General features: G+C 35.4%; 2 protein-coding genes across 3 annotated transcripts; one reads left to right on the top strand and one right to left on the bottom strand.

Moving 5' to 3' along the window:
• Positions 1-3,593: 3,593 nt before the first annotated feature.
• On the top strand, positions 3,594-13,614 carry LOC142220695 (venom protease). The gene is made up of 8 exons (XM_075289968.1): positions 3,594-3,923; positions 3,988-4,332; positions 9,878-10,086; positions 10,158-10,270; positions 10,340-10,492; positions 11,383-11,465; positions 11,530-11,687; positions 13,207-13,614. The coding sequence occupies exons 1-8, from the start codon at positions 3,854-3,856 to the stop codon at positions 13,372-13,374; spliced, it is 1,299 nt and encodes a 432-aa protein (XP_075146083.1). The 5' UTR covers positions 3,594-3,853; the 3' UTR covers positions 13,375-13,614.
• Positions 13,503-19,222, bottom strand: snk (snake). 2 transcript variants are annotated; one of them, XM_075289956.1, is made up of 5 exons: positions 19,005-19,222; positions 18,185-18,937; positions 17,965-18,101; positions 17,671-17,780; positions 13,503-14,180 (listed from the first exon to the last, which is right to left on the bottom strand). In XM_075289956.1, the coding sequence occupies exons 1-5, from the start codon at positions 19,075-19,077 to the stop codon at positions 13,598-13,600; spliced, it is 1,656 nt and encodes a 551-aa protein (XP_075146071.1). In that variant the 5' UTR covers positions 19,078-19,222; the 3' UTR covers positions 13,503-13,597. The 2 variants fall into 2 exon arrangements, with proteins under 2 accessions (XP_075146071.1, XP_075146062.1); XM_075289947.1 differs by having other exon boundaries at positions 18,185-18,943; positions 19,005-19,208.
• Positions 19,223-19,418: the final 196 nt, after the last annotated feature.

Below are 19,418 nucleotides of genomic sequence, written 5' to 3'. Positions count from 1 at the left end.
GCACATTCATCTTCTGGAATGTGTTAGGATAAATATGTGCACGAGTCAATTTTGGTACTAGACGGGCAGAGTTAGATTGGGAATCAATTTTTACAACTAGTGTGCCCTTTCTTTCTTTTAATGTGACGTGTTATTAAGGCATTTCTCATTCTTTTAAAAATGTGAGGAGAACCGTGGAATGGGATTATTCTCAAAAAGCACTCCTTTTCTAAGACATTAATATTATGTTTAATAATTTTTACAAAATGTTCGCGCGTGTACCCGTTTTTAGTAAAGTAATATGCATACTTCCATGCCTTAAATGCACCTTTCACCATTACAACCAGGACTTTGGAGACAGCTTTCGTCCTGTTGCTTTCGCCATCATCTTCAAGACCCTCTTCTCTTTGCCATTCCGTCAAAGAGGAGAATCGCATGCCTATCACTTTCTTCGATATGATAACAAGTTCTTTCAAACCCGTCACAACGCGGGGATCGATACCGGTTTGGACTCGATACAACGTTTGTGGATATGTATCTGGCTCTACTTTAACTTTTACGCCCCTATATTCTTTGGATGTACGAGGGCGTGTGTCCAACTCCTCGTCAAAATTTAATTTTCGTTTTATCCTTTCTTCTACATTATTTCCGCTGTCATTAAGTTGCCCCTCATCGATTGCGAAGGAAGGGATACGATGGATTTGCGGTATAATCAAAATTCTTAAAATCTTTTGCTGGGTAAGATGGCGATATGAAATTTCTTTTTAATTAGTTTTATGGTAATTTTTCGTTTTTCTTTATATTTTGGCGTTGGCATGCCAGCCGATGATATCGAATTTATGGCCTGTTGTATCACCATAGTCAGAAGTCGTAATAGGTGCCAATTACGGCCACACTCAAATAAATAAATTCATAAACATAAAAAATATTCTCGCATGGTATACAAAAACGTAGCATTCTGCACCCTTGTGAAGGAGTTTTGCCAGCCACCTAAAACTGAAAATATAAATCACTATAAATAGAAAAACATATATGGTTCAAAATTTCGTTTGTTTCTGCAAATTTTCATTAATTTCGTAATATAGTAGATTAAATTTCTACAAAATAACATTACAATAAATTCATAAATAAAAAATATAAACAAAATTAAATTACATTTGAGGAATCAAAAAAACTTTACATTTAAAAAAGAAAACAAACACATAATACATATGTATAACTTAATACTAATAGGTAATACTTACATTGAGAACTTAAAAAAATATATAAATAATTAAACACAAAAGAAAAACGTAAAAGGTATAATTCAGGTATATTTCAGAATTACAAAAGTAAATAGAAATATATTACATATTGGTTTTTTATTTTGAAAAGCGGGAAAGGGCACACTTCGTAAGGAAAATGTTATTTACAAAAATAAATTAATTTACAAACAATTTAATTAATTTATTAATAATAAATCAGCCAATATGTTTGCCCGTGCTACATCGATGTTGATAGCACTCATCATTCACACTTGTATTCATAATTAGTATCTATGAGAATATTTTCCTTCAGGGTGTCATTGAAGATACTTATAGGTACGAGCGCTATTTTGTAGAACTCTTCAGATGGTTTCGATAAGTTTAGTTCATTTGTGTAGCTCTTTAGTGCAATGGAGTTTTCCGAAACCGTATTTCGCCTACCTTCAACATACGATTCTCGAATTGAAAATTGCTAGTCGCTTACTCAAAAAGCGCTCTTTTTCTATGTCATGAATATTATGTTTAATAATTTTTACAAAATGTTCGCCATTGTACCCGTTTTTAGTAAGGTAATGACTTAATTCATGCTTCCATGCCTTAAACGCAACATTTACCATTACAACGATGACTTTCGAGGCAACTTTCGCCATCGTCTTCACGACCCTCGAATGTATCCAAATCTTTATTGTACGCCAACTCCATCCTTATTGCCATATCGTCAAAGGGGAGAATTGCATGCCTATCTTCTTTCTTTAAAACCCTTCATAACCCGGGGGGCGATGCCGGGTTCGATACTATTAATAGGATCCCACGATCTTATCGTTCTCTTGTTTGGTAATGTATAATTCTCCTCCTCCTTCATAAAGTCCAAGGCTCTGGGGCATTTGAAGTACATATTCAGCATTATTTCGCGTTATTGGCGTTTGTGGATATTTTTCTGGCTCTGCTTTAACTTTTACACCTTTATATTATTTGGATGTACCAAGGAGTGTGTCAACTCCTCGTCAAAGTCCAACGGCGCAGTTCGCCGTTCTAGCCTCCTTTGCTTGTGCCTTTGCCCTTTTCGAGCGCTCGAAGTATTTGTCCACTCAATATTGTTCCCGATTTTGATCTCGATATAACGTTGGCGTTTGTGGATATTTTTCTGGCTCTGCTTTAACTTTTACACCTTTCTATTCTTTGGATGTACCAAGGAGTGTGTCCAACCTTCGTCAAAATCCAATTTTCGTTTTATCCTTTCCTCGACAAAATTTATGCTGTTTTTAAATTGTCCTTTATCATGGATTTGGGGGGAAGTAAGAACTTTCTCTCCAATTTCCATTTTCATTGCGATTTCCTCATCTATTTTAGGTATCTATCGATACCTAGAAAATACTTGGGAAATGCGTCCTCGGCCAAACTATTTGGACCAACCATTTCTTTAGGCAAATGATTTGAGCAAATAAATAAATGCTTCAATTTCTGCAACGCCTCCTTATTACAACATACTGGTTGTCACCTGCTCCTAACAGCTTCGTCGACCGGAAAGGAGTACATGTTGGATGTAAGCGAAGTTACATCACAATCTTTCACGGCACAAATGCGTCCTCGGCCAAACTATTTGGACCAACCATTTCTTTAGGCAAATGATTTGAGCAAATAAATAAATGCTTCAATTTCTGCAACGCCTCCTTCATATAACAGACTGGTTGTCACCTGCTCCTAACAGCTTCGTCGACCGGAAAGGAGTACATGTTGGATGTAAGCGAAGTTACACCACAATCTTTCACGGCACAAACACTCTTCCGAACATACAGTTCCATATGTGACAAGTAAATATCTGCATTATTATGTCCTATGAAAAATAAATGGTTGTTAGAATCGCGATATTGCTACAGTTTTTGTATTTCATTTTCGAGATGATAAAATAAGAAACATATGCAAAAGTTTTAGAAAATTCCCAAAAAAAATCAATTTGTTTGCTGCTGCTGTTGAACAGCAATGAATATTCAATTTAACTACCACTTTGTAAGATGAAAATTTCAGAAAAAAGTATTTTTTTTATATAACAAAATAATTTTGTCTGAAATGTTCATTTTCAAATCGATAACTATTTAAGTAATTATTGAGTAGCGATGAGTTTCAATTTGAGAATTGCTGGTGAGCAATTGTTTAAAATGTGCCGAATTCTACTGCTGCGGATAATGTCTGTTTATTCGATATAAATGGTTGATTCAAATGTTTTGGTCGAGGACACATTTCCCATATATTTACTAGTTATGAACAGATGACTAAATATAGATGAGGAAATTGTAAAGATTTACCCACTACTGTATATTACTAGTTGTTTGTTTATGCTTTGAAAGAATATAGGTGATTGATTGGGGGGAAAAATATGTTTCAATACACATTTTATTATTCTGCACTCAATCTACACAATACTAACCAAAATCAAATCAAGCCAGCAGCATGCTGTGCTAACTCAATTGGAAAGTCCATAAATTGATTTCTCTCCCATTCACATTCTTTCCGCAGAAGCCGGCCGGTTAAGATCGTTGTCAATTTAAACGGTGAACACATCATTCAATCATACATACATATATAGATATAATTATTAATTAAATGAAATCGAATCAAAAATAATTAATAAAATGATTGTTATTCATCAAATAGTATGTGTCATAGTTGCATTGTTTTTAGTTCATACAATACAAATAGAAGGTAGTATGCTTTAATTTATTTCCTATTCAAGATTATGTTCTTAAGCCTTCTTCGTGTGTTTCAGGAAGAAAAAGGAATCATCACAAGAATCAAGATTTCAACATTTATTCATATCCTCCAAATTCTTTGATATCTTATGATTATTTGGGCAATTGTTATGTAAATTCTATTGGTCTTTCGGGTCGATGTGTGCCGTATAATCAGTGTTCTAGTGCCATACAAAAATGGCAATATTTTCGACAAATTCCCTACAGTTGTTCTTATACTGGAAATGTGAACTACGTTTGCTGCCAAGAGGCTTATATGATGATTATTTCTACGCCATTCAATTATCGGTCGCCTACAAATCCTTTTTTACCCGCGGATCCATATGGAAATTATAAACCCCAGGAACGTATCAGTGAATTAGGTAAAGATTTTACATTTTTATAAACACGATGAAGGAAAATGTTCCTTAACTGTTGTTTTGCAGTAATTTTATTATAACATCAGAGATATTTACGAAGTTTTTGCTTTGGCTCAATTTTATTGGCATATTTCCATGGTAAAAAGTCTAGCAATAACTATAGCCTAGATCTGCATTTGACGTTGATAATTTTGCTCCAGTGAATAGCAAATGATAAAATTTTATCGTATTAAAATAATACCCAGATTTACTTTCAAAGCCATAAAATATTTAAAGATACTGACTACGATTAGAAAACAAAACGAATTACTACATAGTATATAGCAATACTTTTTGCAGAGGTGTGTGGGGGGACGAAATGCCCCTGTATGACATTAGTTTATTATTTCTCAAATTAGACTTCTACAAAATCTATAAACTTATACTAATATTCATAATAATTTATTGATAGTTTATCGAAGGAATTTGTACGGTAATAGTAGGTCTAAAGATTACGTAAACTTTTATGAATATAGGGGTTAAAATTTAAGTCGGCTAATGCCCTGGGGTTGAACACAATGTTAGTAAAAACATAGACCAAGAAAATATAGAGACATACCTTGATAATTAACCATGGTTTTGTTTATTTGCAGTGCGCAGTCATTCCACTCAATTGCGCAGTCAAGTGACTCAATTTCTTTTTGGAAAACGAGAATAACCATATAAATTAGTAAATTTGCATTACAAAAAAGGTGTAGATGAATAGTATTTTATAAACTTTCACAATATTTGGTGTTTCAACGAGAGAACAAAGGAAAGAAAACAAATTAAAGCCAAATTAAAAAATCACTCAATTGCAGACGAAAAAGAGCCATCTACAGTGTGCAGACATACTACAGCGCTGTGAATTCACTTGAGATGTCTATACCTTCCTTGGTCTATGGTAAAAACAAGTAAGGAAAGGGACCGACTATATTATACCCTGCACCACTTTGTAGATCCACATTTTCGATACCATATCAAATCTGCCAAATGTGTTAGGTGCTATATTCATATAAAGTTTATGTTCCTATATACATATATTTAAATTTGACTCGATCTGGACAAAATTTGTTAGACTTCTATAGACTTAAAATTTAAGTCGGCTAATGCGCCGGGGGGTGGAACAAAATGTTAGTAAAAACAAGTAAGGAAAGTCTAAAGTCGGGCGGGGCCGACTATATTATAACCTGCACCACTTTGTAGATCTAAATTTTCGATACCATATCACATCCGTCAAATGTGTTGGGGGCTATATAAAGATTTGTCCCAAATACATACATTTAAATATCACTCGATCTGGACAGAATTCGATAGACTTCTACAAAATCTATAGACTCAAAATTTAAGTCGGCTAATGCACTAGGGTGGAACACAATGTTAGTAAGAAAATATGGAAAACATTTAAATCTGAAGCAATTTTAAGGAAACTTCGCAAAAGTTTATTTATGATTTATCGCTCGATATATATGTATTAGAAGTTTAGGAAAATTAGAGTCATTTTTACAACTTCTCGACTAAGCAGTGGCGATTTTACAAGGAAAATGTTGGTATTTTGACCATTTTTGTCGAAATCAGAAAAACATATATATGGGAGCTATATTTAATCTGAACCGATTTCAACCAAATTTGGCACGCATAGCTACAATGCTAATTTTACCTACAAAATTTCAACTGCACCACACTGTGGAACAGGGTATTATAAGTTAGTGTATATGTTTGCAACATCCAGAAGGAGACGAGATAGACCCATGGAGTCTTTGGCAAAAATGCTCATGGTGGGCTCCTGAGTCGATTTAGCGATGTCCGTCTGTCTGTGAACACATTTTTGTGATCAAAGTCTAGGTCGCAGTTTTAGTCCAATCGACTTCAAATTTGGCACAAGTTTCTGTTTTGGGTCAGAATAGAACCCTATTGATTTTGGAAGAAATCGGTTCAGATTTACATATAGCTCCCATATATATCTTTCGCCCGATATGCACATATATGGCCCTTGAAGCCAGAGTTTTATCCTAATATGTTTGAAATTTTGCAAAAGGAGAGCAATTAGTACTATTGTCAAGTACGCCAAATTTTATTCAAATCGGTTCAGATTTAGATATAGCTCTCATATATAAATTTTGCACAAGGAGAACAAATACTACTATAGTCAAGTATGCTAAATTTTATTGAAATCGGTTCAGATTTAGATATAGCTCCCATATATTTCGCCCGATTTTGCGTAATATGATCATATAGGTCAAAGTTGCAATACTAGTTACGTGAAATTTTGCACAGGGAGTAGAATTAACATTGTAGCTATTCATGTTAATTTTGGTTGAAATCGGTTCAGATTTAGATATAGCTTTCATATATATGTTTTTCCGATTTGGGCAAAATACCCACATTTTTCTTATAAAATCGATAAGTCTAAAACTTGTAAACATGACTCCAATTTTTCTATAATTCTAATACACATCTATCGACCGATAAATCATAAATACACTTTTGCGAAGTTGCCTCAAAATTAGTACAGATTTAAATATTTCCCATATTTATACCCTTCACCACTACTGTGGTACAGGGTATAATAAGTTTGTGCATTTGTATGTAACGCCAAGAAGGAGTAATCATAGACCAACCTTTTAGTATACGGATCGTCTTAGAATTAAATTCTGAGTCGATTTAGCGATGTCCGTCTGTCCGTCTGTCTGTTGATGTATTTTTGTGTGCAAAGTACAGCTCGCAGTTTTAGTCCGATTGTCCTAAAATTTGGTATAGGGTCCTGTTTCGGCTCAAAGACGATCCCTATTGATTTTGGAAAAAATCGGTTCAGATTTAGATATAGCTGCCATATATATTTTTCACCGATCTGGTCATAATTGGCGTGTATATCAACCGATCTTCCTCAAATTCTGTACATCCGAATATTTTATGAGTCTCGAAAAACTTGCAAAATATCAGCAAAATCGGTTCAGATTTAGATATAGCTCCCATATATAGCTTTCGCCCGATTTACACTCATTTGCCCACAGAGGCCAATTTTTTGCTCCGATTTAGTTGAAATATTGCATAGGGAGTAGAATTAGCGTTGTAACTATGCGTGCCAAATTTGCTTGAAATCGGTTCAGGTTTGGATATATCTTCCATATAAAGCTTTCGCCCGATTTTCACTCATATGACCACAGAGGCCAATTTTTAACTCCGATTTAGTTGAAATATTGCACAGGGAGTAGAATTAGCATTGTAGCTATGAGTGCCAAATTTGGTTGAAATCGGTTCAGATTTAGATATAGCTCCCATATATATGTTTTTCTGATTTCGACAAAAATGGTCAAAATACCAACATTTTCCTTGTAAAATCGCCACTGCTTAGTCGAAAAGTTGTAAAAATGACTCTAATTTTCCTAAACTTCTAATACATATATATCGAGCGATAAATCATAAATAAACTTTTTCGAAGTTTCCTTAAAATTGCTTCAGATTTAAACGTTTCCCATATTTTTTTACTAACATTGTGTTCCACCCTAGGTATTAGCCGACTTAAATTTTGAGTCTATAGATTTTGTAGAAGTCTATCAAATTCTTCCAGATCGAGTGATATTTAAATGTATGTATTTGGGACAAACCTTTATATATAGCCCCCAACACATTTGACGGATGTGATATGGTATCGAAAATTTAGATCTACAAAGTGGTGCAGGGTATAATATAGTCGGCCCCGCCTGACTTTAGACTTTCCTTACTGGTTTTTTACTAACATTGTGTTCCACCCCTGGGCATTAGCCGACTAATTTTTGTCCAGATCAGGTCAGATTTAAATATATGTATATGGGAACATACAACTTTTTATATAGCACCCAACACATTTAACGGATTTGATATGGTATAGAAAATTTTGATCTACAAAGTGGTGCAGGGTATAATATAGTCGGCCCTGCCCGACTTAACACTTTCCTTACTTGTTAACATCAAATAGGCCACTGAAATAAAAAGAAAAAAAGTGAGAACAACTACTAAAAAATAATGGATAGATTAAACTGATATATTAAAACAAGTAAGGAAAGTGTTAAGTCGGGCAGGGCCGACTATATTATACCCTGCACCACTTTGTAGATCAAAATTTTCTATACCATATCAAATCCGTTAAATGTGTTGGGTGCTATATAAAAAGTTGTATGTTCCCATATACATATATTTAAATCTGACCTGATCTGGACAAAAATTAGTCGGCTAATGCCCAGGGGTGGAACACAATGTTAGTAAAAAACCAGTAAGGAAAGTCTAAAGTCAGGCGGGGCCGACTATATTATACCCTGCACCACTTTGTAGATCTAAATTTTCGATACCATATCACATCCGTCAAATGTGTTGGGGGCTATATATAAAGGTTTGTCCCAAATACATACATTTAAATATCACTCGATCTGGAAGAATTTGATAGACTTCTACAAAATCTATAGACTCAAAATTTAAGTCGGCTAATGCCTAGGGTGGAACACAATGTTAGTAAAAAAATATGGGAAACGTTTAAATCTGAAGCAATTTAAAGAAACTTCGAAAAAGTTTATTTATGATTTATCGCTCGATATATATGTATTAGAAGTTTAGGAAAATTAGAGTCATTTTTACAACTTTTCGACTAAGCAGTGGCGATTTTACAAGGAAAATGTTGGTATTTTGACCATTTTTGTCGAAATCAGAAAAACATATATATGGGAGCTATATCTAAATCTGAACCGATTTCAACCAAATTTGGCACTCATAGCTACAATGCTAATTCTACTCCCTGTGCAATATTTCAACTAAATCGGAGTTAAAAATTGGCCTCTGTGGTCATATGAGTGAAAATCGGGCGAAAGCTTTATATGGAAGATATATCCAAACCTGAACCGATTTCAAGCAAATTTGGCACGCATAGTTACAACGCTAATTCTACTCCCTATGCAATATTTCAACTAAATCGGAGCAAAAAATTGGCCTCTGTGGGCAAATGAGTGTAAATCGGGCGAAAGCTATATATGGGAGCTATATCTAAATCTGAACCGATTTTGCTGATATTTTGCAAGTTTTTCGAGACTCATAAAATATTCGGATGTACAAAATTTGAGGAAGATCGGTTGATATACACGCCAATTATGACCAGATCGGTGAAAAATATATATGGCAGCTATATCTAAATCTGAACCGATTTTTTCCAAAATCAATAGGGATCGTCTTTGAGCCGAAAAGGGTCCTGTTTCCAAATTTTAGGACAATCGGACTAAAACTGCGAGCTGTACTTTGCACACAAAAATACATCAACAGACAGACGGACAGACGGACATCGCTAAATCGACTCAGAATTTAATTCTAAGACGATCCGTATACTAAAAGGTTGGTCTATGATTACTCCTTCTTGGCGTTACATACAAATGCACAAACTTATTATACCCTGTACCACAGTAGTGGTGAAGGGTATAAATATTTGAAGCAAAATTTGTTGAATCAGCAATTTTTCATTTTTTAGCAGCCAAAATTCAATTAAAATTATTTTAAATTTTCGTTTCAGAATGTTCTGCTATATACGATTCAAAAGCGCCATCAAGTAAGAGCCATAGATCTAAAAGATCGGAAAATGTGGATAATATAACTAATGGGAAAAGTGATGAAGATCAAACTTTCGAACCAGCCAAAGAGGAAGCCATTGTAAAGGAACATGCAAAAGAAACTGAAATAGTTGGTGGCTCACGCACCTACCCCAATGAATTTCCTTATATGGTATAAAATAAAATAAAAATGTGCTCAACAATTTCCCAATGATGTAAATACTAATCTACCTCTAATTAAAGTGTGCTCTGGGCTGGAGAACTTCAAAACATGCCGAGATTTCGTATAATTGTGGTTGTGTCTTAATCGCCAGAAAATTTGTTATTACCGCAGCGCATTGTGCCACTCTAGGGGGGTATGTAGCATGAATACATTTATTTATTTATTTTCTTTTAATAATATTAATTATTTTATTTACTATTAGGGAATCTCCTTCAGTAGTTCGTTTAGGTGGAGTTGATTTAGAAGAAGATCAAGCTGAAGTGATTAAAATTAAACGTATAACTCAACATCCTGATTATGATTCGAATCTAGCTTACAATGATATTGCAGTAATTAAATTGGAAAAAAGCTCAAGGTATGTAGGCAGTTTTACACTTAAAAGAAATGTTCATCGAATGATCTTGATCTGATGAACAACGAATGTCGTTAAGATTGTCCAAAATTATGTGCTATGTTATCGCTCAAAAAAAGTTGATTTGATCCAAAGCTGGATGGCTACAACAGCTTTTGAATGATAGCAGTCAAATGATCCCAGCGAATCATTTGTTACAACAAGAAATAGCACGTGGCTAAATCAGCAGAACACGGTAGTAGCCAAATTGGACCAATTTGAAGATGGTATTGAAAAAATACTTTTTTCTTCTCCAAGTGGGTCGTTATTCCTTACAACTTCTAATTAGTTTTGATTCGGCCCAATAATTTGGCGCAGAGCTATAATGATAATTTTCCCCTCTTGAAGAAATCGGCGATGACCACCTTTCCGACCAACATAGGGTACGGTCTACTCTATCGGCTGTTCCTTATCATCGGCTATAGATCCATTTTCAGTTGCCTGTAACGGAACGACGTAAAATCGCTCTCGGAATGCTCTTTACTACCGTGACTCATCCGAAAAAGTCTTACGGCTGCACTTGCATCCTTCGCGCCGACACATTTTCATGCTCGAAAATTCGTACTATCGATATTCCATTTTCACCGTCAGCCATTCAAGAGTATATTCAATCGGTGGTCTTACACAGTTGTTTTCGATCGACCAGGACATGGCGCATCAGGTCGTTCCTCGATGTATGTTGTTGAAATCAATTTTTTTGACCATGGTCATAGAAGGAGAAGAGTGAGGCTAAATACCTATCGGACCAACGTCGAAAGAAATACTTCTCGGGAATGTACATACACACACACTTTTTGAACTACCCGCCAACTTAAACACAAACTATTAAATTTTAATCATTAATGACTTTACAGACAACAACCTGCCTGTATATGGGCCAGCGAAGGACTGCCACAGCAAGTTCTAACTGCTATAGGCTACGGCCAGACGAAATTTGGTAAGTACTAATATATTAAAATGGTTCAGGTGACAGATTTTTATTTTTTTGGGACCTCATACAGCTGGACCATCATCGAATAGCCTGCTCAAAGTACGCTTGAATGTTTTAACAAATGAAGACTGTAACACTTACTATAAACCTGGTGACAAATTGATTCAAGGGGTTAATGCGGGACAAATTTGCGCTGGAGATCCTCAGGGAAAAAGAGATACATGTCAGGTAAGATATTTAAATGACCGTTATCTCAAACTCTGATTAGCGTTTAGCTAGAACGTAGTTTAACTGCCTATTTTTATACCCTGCTCCACACTGTGGAACAGGGACTTATATGGCCCCAGAAGCCAGAGTTTTACCCCAATTTGGTTGAAATTTTGCACAAGAAGAACAATTAGTACTGTAGTCAAGTGTGCCAAATTTTATTGAAATCTTTATATATCTTTCGCCCGATATGGACTAATACGGTCCCAGAAGCCAGAGTTTTACCCCAATTTGGTTGAAATTTTGCACAGGGAGTAGAATTAGCATTGTAGCTATGCGTGCCAAATTTGGTTGAAATCGGTTCAGATTTAGATATAGATCCCATATATAGCTTTCGCCCGATTTACACTCATATGACCACAGAGGCCAATTTTTTGCTCCGATTTAGTTGAAATTTTACACAGGGAGTAGAATTAGCATTGTAGTTGTGCCAAATTTGGTTGAAATCGGTTCAGATTTAGATATAGCTCCCATATATATGTTTTTCTGATTTCGACAAAAATAGTCAAAATACCAACATTTTCCTTGTAAAATCGCCATTGCTTTGTCGAAAACTGTAAAAATGACTCTGATTTTCCTAAACTTCTAATGCATATATATCGAGCTATAAATCATAAATAAACTTTTGCGAAGTTTCCTTAAAATTGCTTCAGATTTAAATGTTTCCCATATTTATACCCTGCGCCACACTGTGGAACAGGTGGCCAATATTTTTTACTAACATTGTGTTCCACCCTAGTGCATTAGCCGACTTAAATTTTGAGTCTATAGATTTTTTTAGAAGTCTATCAAATTCTGTCCAGATCGAGTGATATTTAAATATATGTATTTGGGACAAACCTTTATATATAGAACCCAACACATTTGACGGATTTGATATAGTATCGAAAATGTGGATTTACAAAGTGGTGCGGGGTATAATATAGTCGGCCCCGCCCAATTTTGGACTTTCCTTACTTGTTTGGTATAAAGTTACGTACGCTTCTATTTCGAATTGGCATTAGTCGCAATTGTCATAATAAATATTTCTATCAGTCATATTTTTATGGCCACATAGGTTAGGTGGCAGCCCGATGTATCAGGCTCACTTAGACTATTCAGTCCATTGTGATACCACATTGGTGAACTTCTCTCTTATCACTGAGTGCTGCCCGATTCCATGTTAAGCTCAATGACAAGGGACCTCCTTTTTATGGCCGAGTCCGAACGGCGTTCCATATTGCAGTGAAACCACTTAGAGAAGCTTTGAAACACTCAGAAATGTCACCAGCATTACTGAGGTGGGATAATCCACCGCTGAAAAACTTTTTGGTGTTCGGTCGAAACAGGAATCGAACCCACGACCTTGTGTATGCAAGGCGGGCATGCTAACCATTGCACCACGGTGGCTCCCTCATAGTGTAGACCTTTAATTATCGCTCTCAAATCCCTAGGGAAATATTTCAAAAGTTGTCTCTAAAAACATCGTTTTATATTTCAGGGCGATTCTGGGGGTCCCTTACTAATGTTTGTTCCACAATATAATACTTACGTACCATATATCGTAGGCATAACATCATTTGGAGAAGGTTGTGCCTCAGGTGTTCCCAGCATATATACCAGGATATCGTACTTCATCGAATGGATAGAACAAGAGGTTTGGAAGTAATCGCAGTGAAACCTAAAAAGCCAAAATATCTCGTTTGTGAACACCCTTTAAAAGTGGAAAAATTTTCGGCGACCATGAGAGACCATTTCTGACAGGTTTCACTGTATACGATTTCATATAAAAAAATATTATTACTACTATGTATATACGTATATTTTGTCTTGTCATTTAAATTATACTAAAATTTACAGGGATAATAAATTGATAAAAAATAAATAAAATATTAGTCACGAAACACAATTTTCTCAATCCAATCTAGATATGAATAAATTTTCGTATATACTCCTGGAGCATTAGGGGCTGCACAAAATTTACCAAACGATGTAATACCAATGACAAATTTAACACAATTAAATTCAGGCAATTCAGCATGTAGTGGGCCACCCGAATCACCTTGACATGTATCCTTGCCACCTTCCAAATTACCTGCACAAAATTGTCCCTCTATAATGCCTCGAGGCAAACGACGCTCCTTACGATATATATCCTTACAAGTCTTTTGATCGATTATATTCAAATCAACCTTTTGCAAATCATTCGATTTAGGTCCCATAAACTCGGTGCGACCCCATCCAGTTGCAATTGCAAAATTCATATCCATTTCGGGTAGCTGCCAGAGACAAGCAGGTTGTATGGTCTCAGAGAATCGTACACGTTTTGTTAGCTTTAATAGGGCAATATCATGGTAATACGAAGAGGAACGATATTTGGGATGTAGTATAATGATTAAGATTTTTATGTCTTTTTGATGTTTTGAGGTTACGTTGAGATTTTGGCTACCCAATCGCACCATATCCGGAGGTTTGCTGTAATGGAAGAGGTTAAGAAAAATCTTCCGATTAATATAATAAGGGAATAAGAAAAATGGTGGAAAATATACAGTGAAATCTCTAAAGCTCGAACACAACCGAACACCTCTCAAAAGTGGACAATTTTCGTGACACATGTGCTATATTCATGTGTGTTGTGGATCTTACCGCACTGTACCAGAACAGGCACGATTATTACATTAAAAAGTAACCTCCAAAATCTGTAAAAAAAATTAGGCGACCGCAAGTGTCCTCTTCTGAGAGGTTTCATTGTGTACACCCAAAGAAATTTGTTAGTAGGGACAGCAGAAAAGTCTGCTGAAACAGCAAAAAGTCCGCTGAAAAAGGAACAGCAGTCACTGTTTGCTGAAATAGCAAACATTTCCTGCTATTTTTTAAGCTCGATTACACTAAAACATGTTTTATTTTGGCTAAAACAAATAAAAATGTCAACTTAGGAGCTATCCTATCATAATTAAAACAATATTTTATGAATATCTATAGAATTTGAGCAAAAATCTTAATATTTATCGAATTGAGGCATAACAGCAAACAAAATGTTTGCTGATCGTATTTAGGAGCTTGTAAGTATATTACAGGGCAAAAATATACCAAAAACTACTTTTGGTTCTTAAATATGCTTTGGGGAAAAATGTATAATCTAAATATTTTATAAATTGTTGTTCATTAGGCCCTGAAGTACAAAAATATAACAGCAGACATCGACTGCTGTTTTTAGCTGACTTTTTTCTATGAGTGTATATATCTTTTAGCGGACCGAATCGTTTATATCCTTCCTGCCAACTATTCCTGTTACCTCTTTATTTTACAACGGACCTGACGCTCTAGAAAAAAATGGTATAACACTTGTCTTCTACAACTCAACGTTTTACGCAATTAACGAGATTTTGGATGAGTAAAGACGTTCGTCATACATTTTTAGGCTTTGCATAGACAATTAAAAGACGTCAGCTGATAACCCGTAATTTCATTGTGTTTATATAATTTCTACATAATTACATATTTGACCGTCAAAAAAATTGTTCGCATTGGATCCCATACAATTTGTCAATCGCTCAAAAAAGGCCCGTGTCAATTGGTCGAAAGAAATGTTTATGAGCCCGAAAGTAAAGAGCAGTTGACTACCACCCTTGTTCGGATATCCACTTCAATTCCACTTCCACTATTCACGTCAAATCCATGAACGTGAAAATTTGGTGTTCTTAATTCCACGTTCTTTTTTATACCCACCACCATAGAATGGTGACGGGGTATAATAAGTTTGTCATTCCGTTTGTAACACATCGAAATATCGATTTCATTTTCATTTTTTTTTAGTCTTCAATAATGAAGCAATCGTGCTGAAATTTTGCACAAACTCGTCTTTTGTCTGCAGGCGGGTCAAGTTCGAAGATGGGCTATATCGGTCCAGGTTTTGATATAGTCCCCATATAAACCGACCTCCCGATTTGGGGTCTTGGGCTTATAGAAATCGTAGTTTTTATCCAATTTGCTTGAAATTTGAAATCTAGAGGTATTTTAGGACCATAAAGAGGTGTGCCGAAAATGGTGAGTATCGGTCCATATTTTGGTATAGCCCCCATATAGACCGATTTCCCGATTTTACTTCTTGGGCTTCTAGAATCCGAAGTCTTTTATCCTATTTGCCTGAAATTGGAAATCTAGAGGTATTGTAGGACCACAAATACGTGTGCCAAAAATTGTGAGTATGGGTCCATATTTCAGTATAGCCCCCATATAGACCGATCTCCCGATTTTACTTCTTGGGCTTATAGAAACCGCAGTTTTTATTCAATTTACCAGAAATTGGAAATCTAGAGGTATTGTAGGACCACAAATACGTGTGCCGAAAATTGTGAGTATCGGTCCATGTTTTGGTATGGCTTCTTGAATCCGTAGTTTTTATCCTATTTGCCTGAAATTGGAAATCTAGAGGTATTTTCGGGTCATAAAAGGTGTGCCGAAAACGGTGAGTATCGGTCCATATTTTAGTATAGCCCCCATAAGAACGATCTCCCGACTTAACTCCTTGGTTTTCTAGAAACCGTAGTTTTTATCTGATTTGCCTGAAATTGTAAATATTCTGGTATTTTAGGCTCATATATAGGATCATATATAGAGAGCCTATAGAGCCTCCATATAGACCGACTTCACTTCTTGAGGGTGTAGAAGGCGCACTGATCATGAAAATTGCTTGAAACTCAATGTAAAATTTCCAGATTTTACTTCTACAGATTTAAGATTTCAAATCAAGACGTTATTTTATACTTTTCTTGCACACTTACAAGAGATGTTAATGATTCCACTAAAACTCAAACAAAAATGTTTCTTATAAATCCAGAATCTGATATAGTCCTCATACACACAAAAAAATTTCACGAAAATTTTTCCAATTAAAATTTCAATTGAATTTTAAAAAATATTCAATTAAATATTTAATTGATTCGACAAATTTTTTAATTGAAACAAAAATCAATCACAAAAATAATAGTATCAATAAATTTTTTAATTGGATCAACTTTTTAATTGACCTTCAATTAATTTTTTAATTGATACTATCATTTCTGTGATTGAAGACATTTCAATTAAAAATTAATTGGATCAATTAATTTCGTGATTGAATCAGAAAAAAAAATTTTTTTGTGTGTAGGTGAAATCTTTAAATTTATCTTCGGGAAGTGTCCTCAAACCCTCCTGAAATTTCAAAGGAAACCCTACTATTTGGTTCATGGGGGTGGGTATTTAAGATTCGGCCCGGCCGAACTTAGTGCTGTATATACTTGTTGAACTTTTCTGTCACCCAAAAATTCACTAAGGCGAATATAAAAATAAGACTTAATTTAATTTATTATTTTTTTAATTAAAAATGACGCATTTATTAAATATAAATCATTTCAAATTTTATACACGAGTACTTTTTTTAACCGGAAATACATCCAACTTGGACATAAATCAACTTTCACCAAGACTTTGGCAAGTGAATTGATTTCACGAAAATTCCGGTGAAAGTGGATTGTAGGACACCAAAATCATGGAATTGATTCACATTCACCTGGATGTGGAATTGGGGAACATAGGAATGTATAAGCGTTTCAAAATGATTCGAAATGAAATGGATGTGATTCGAGTGGTACATAATCATTTGTTTTCCAGATGTCTTTTAAGAAATCCGGAAAACCAATCGCCGAAGACGGATCACTCTTCAGCACGGTAATGTAAGCTCTCGCGCATTGGCATAAACAATTGCATTTTTGAGCACTCAAAATATCGATTTTATGGGTCACCCACTATATAGTCCTGACTTGGCAGCAAATAACTTATTTTTATTCCCGTACGTAAAAAATAAAATGAGTAGCCAACGTTGTTCGACACTTGGAGAAGCCGTTTATGTGTTTAGAATGCATGTTTTAAAGATATCTCAATGAGAGTGGCACAAGTACTCCGACAATTGGTAAACATTACTTACCCTCCTGATGTAGCACAATGAGCTGCTGTTAGTACAAATTGATCGCTAATTAGGGTGCCGCCACATCCCCACTTTAATTCATTATCGCTTTGTGTCCATCCCAAGGCAGCCTATTGAAAACATTTATATTCAACAAATCCAACTATTTATGGGGGTGGCCCGATAAGTAAATAGTCTAAAAAGAACACTAAACGGAGAATTTTGCTGCACACAGTAGTAAATTGTTACGCCATTAGACGGTGAGGCTAAATACTTATAGGACCACCCATGCCAACGTTTTTTTTTTTAACTAACCATATGAGGATATTCTTCACTGCGTGTAATCTCTCCACCAACAATAAGAGGTACACTTGCAACACACATTTTACCCGATAATGATCTGGGCATACCAAGTTTTATTCCTCTAACCGCTTCATGGTAATCTTGACATTCTATTGAATTGAATTGTAAAATAAAACCATAAGGATATCAATGTAAAGATATGAATCAACTTTTGCCATAGATCTCAACTTACTTTGGGCACTTATTCTTTGATCATCAATATGCTTATCGGCCAATGGGCAACAGATCACTGGAATATTCCTGCGATATGTGCATATATCGATTTTTGTACCATGTACCCGATATTCACGTATGACATGCAAACACTGATAGGCCAGTATGCAATAGCCACTGCGTCCATCAAAGCTACGTCGACAGAACGAACCCTCCTCTTGACGTTGTGGAAGCCCTTTGGTGAAACTGTTACTGGTTCCACCACCACCTCCACCGCCATTGGAAATGAGCGGACTCTTGGTGGCAAATTCTATTTGTTGACCCTGATGATTGACAAAGGGATTGGGTTTCAGCATAGGTGCAGGGTTTAATGGTGTTAAATTGGTAGAATTTTCTTCATTATCCGATGAGGAGTTTAATTTATTGACAAACACTGGGGATAGTGATGTTGTGGATGAAGTTTCTAAAAATACCTGGGGAGGAGCTTTTGTGGTGATCACAGATTTTGAGGGAGAGTTGGTATTTCCCGTTGAAGGTTTAAACAACGATACGGCCATGGGTGCTATATAAAATGCTGACGGTTGTGGTAGAGTTGCGGCCGTTGATGTTTGGCGTGTATTGAAATGCGAATGATCATTCCCATTTTCGCCATGGGAGAGATGGCCTATGGCACTCTCTGGCAGTTCAATTACCTGTGGTTTCTTTGGCCATTCCTGATGTATTGTAAAACGGGTGGTTTGATATTGATAATGATAGACAGGAGGAGAAGCATCTAAAGCTAGTGGGTACATTAATTGAAAAGGATACATTGAAGTGAATTAATAATGACCTAAACTTACCTTTTATAGATCCAGAAATAAAATTATAAACAATTAAAATAACATTTAATTTGACGAATAACATTTGGTCCATTTGCTTTTATTCTCCTTAACATAATTTCATGGAAAACGAACGAACGCTTATGTCAAAAGCTCGCAGCAATTTATTTTATTTAGTTGTCATTGGTGACAACTGATCGATGGTCATTGGTGATAACTGATCGATGTGTACTCATACTCACCACGGACGCACAGTGGGATGAGTATATACGAAAAGGGTTTCGTTTAAAAAAAGGTTTACAAAAATTACATTCTATTAAAAATATAAATAAAATAAAATAAAATTCGGTTAAGGCCGTTATGCGCTTTACAGACTATCAGTTATTCCGTACGGAATTTTTGTGTTTGTAAAAAATCGTACAGTGTGTCCAATAG

This window comes from Haematobia irritans, chromosome 1 (assembly GCF_050003625.1).
Source record: "Haematobia irritans isolate KBUSLIRL chromosome 1, ASM5000362v1, whole genome shotgun sequence".
Taxonomy (NCBI): domain Eukaryota; kingdom Metazoa; phylum Arthropoda; class Insecta; order Diptera; family Muscidae; genus Haematobia; species Haematobia irritans.
Note: the sequence above shows the minus strand (reverse complement) of the source record. Positions and strands in the feature narration are given on the sequence as shown.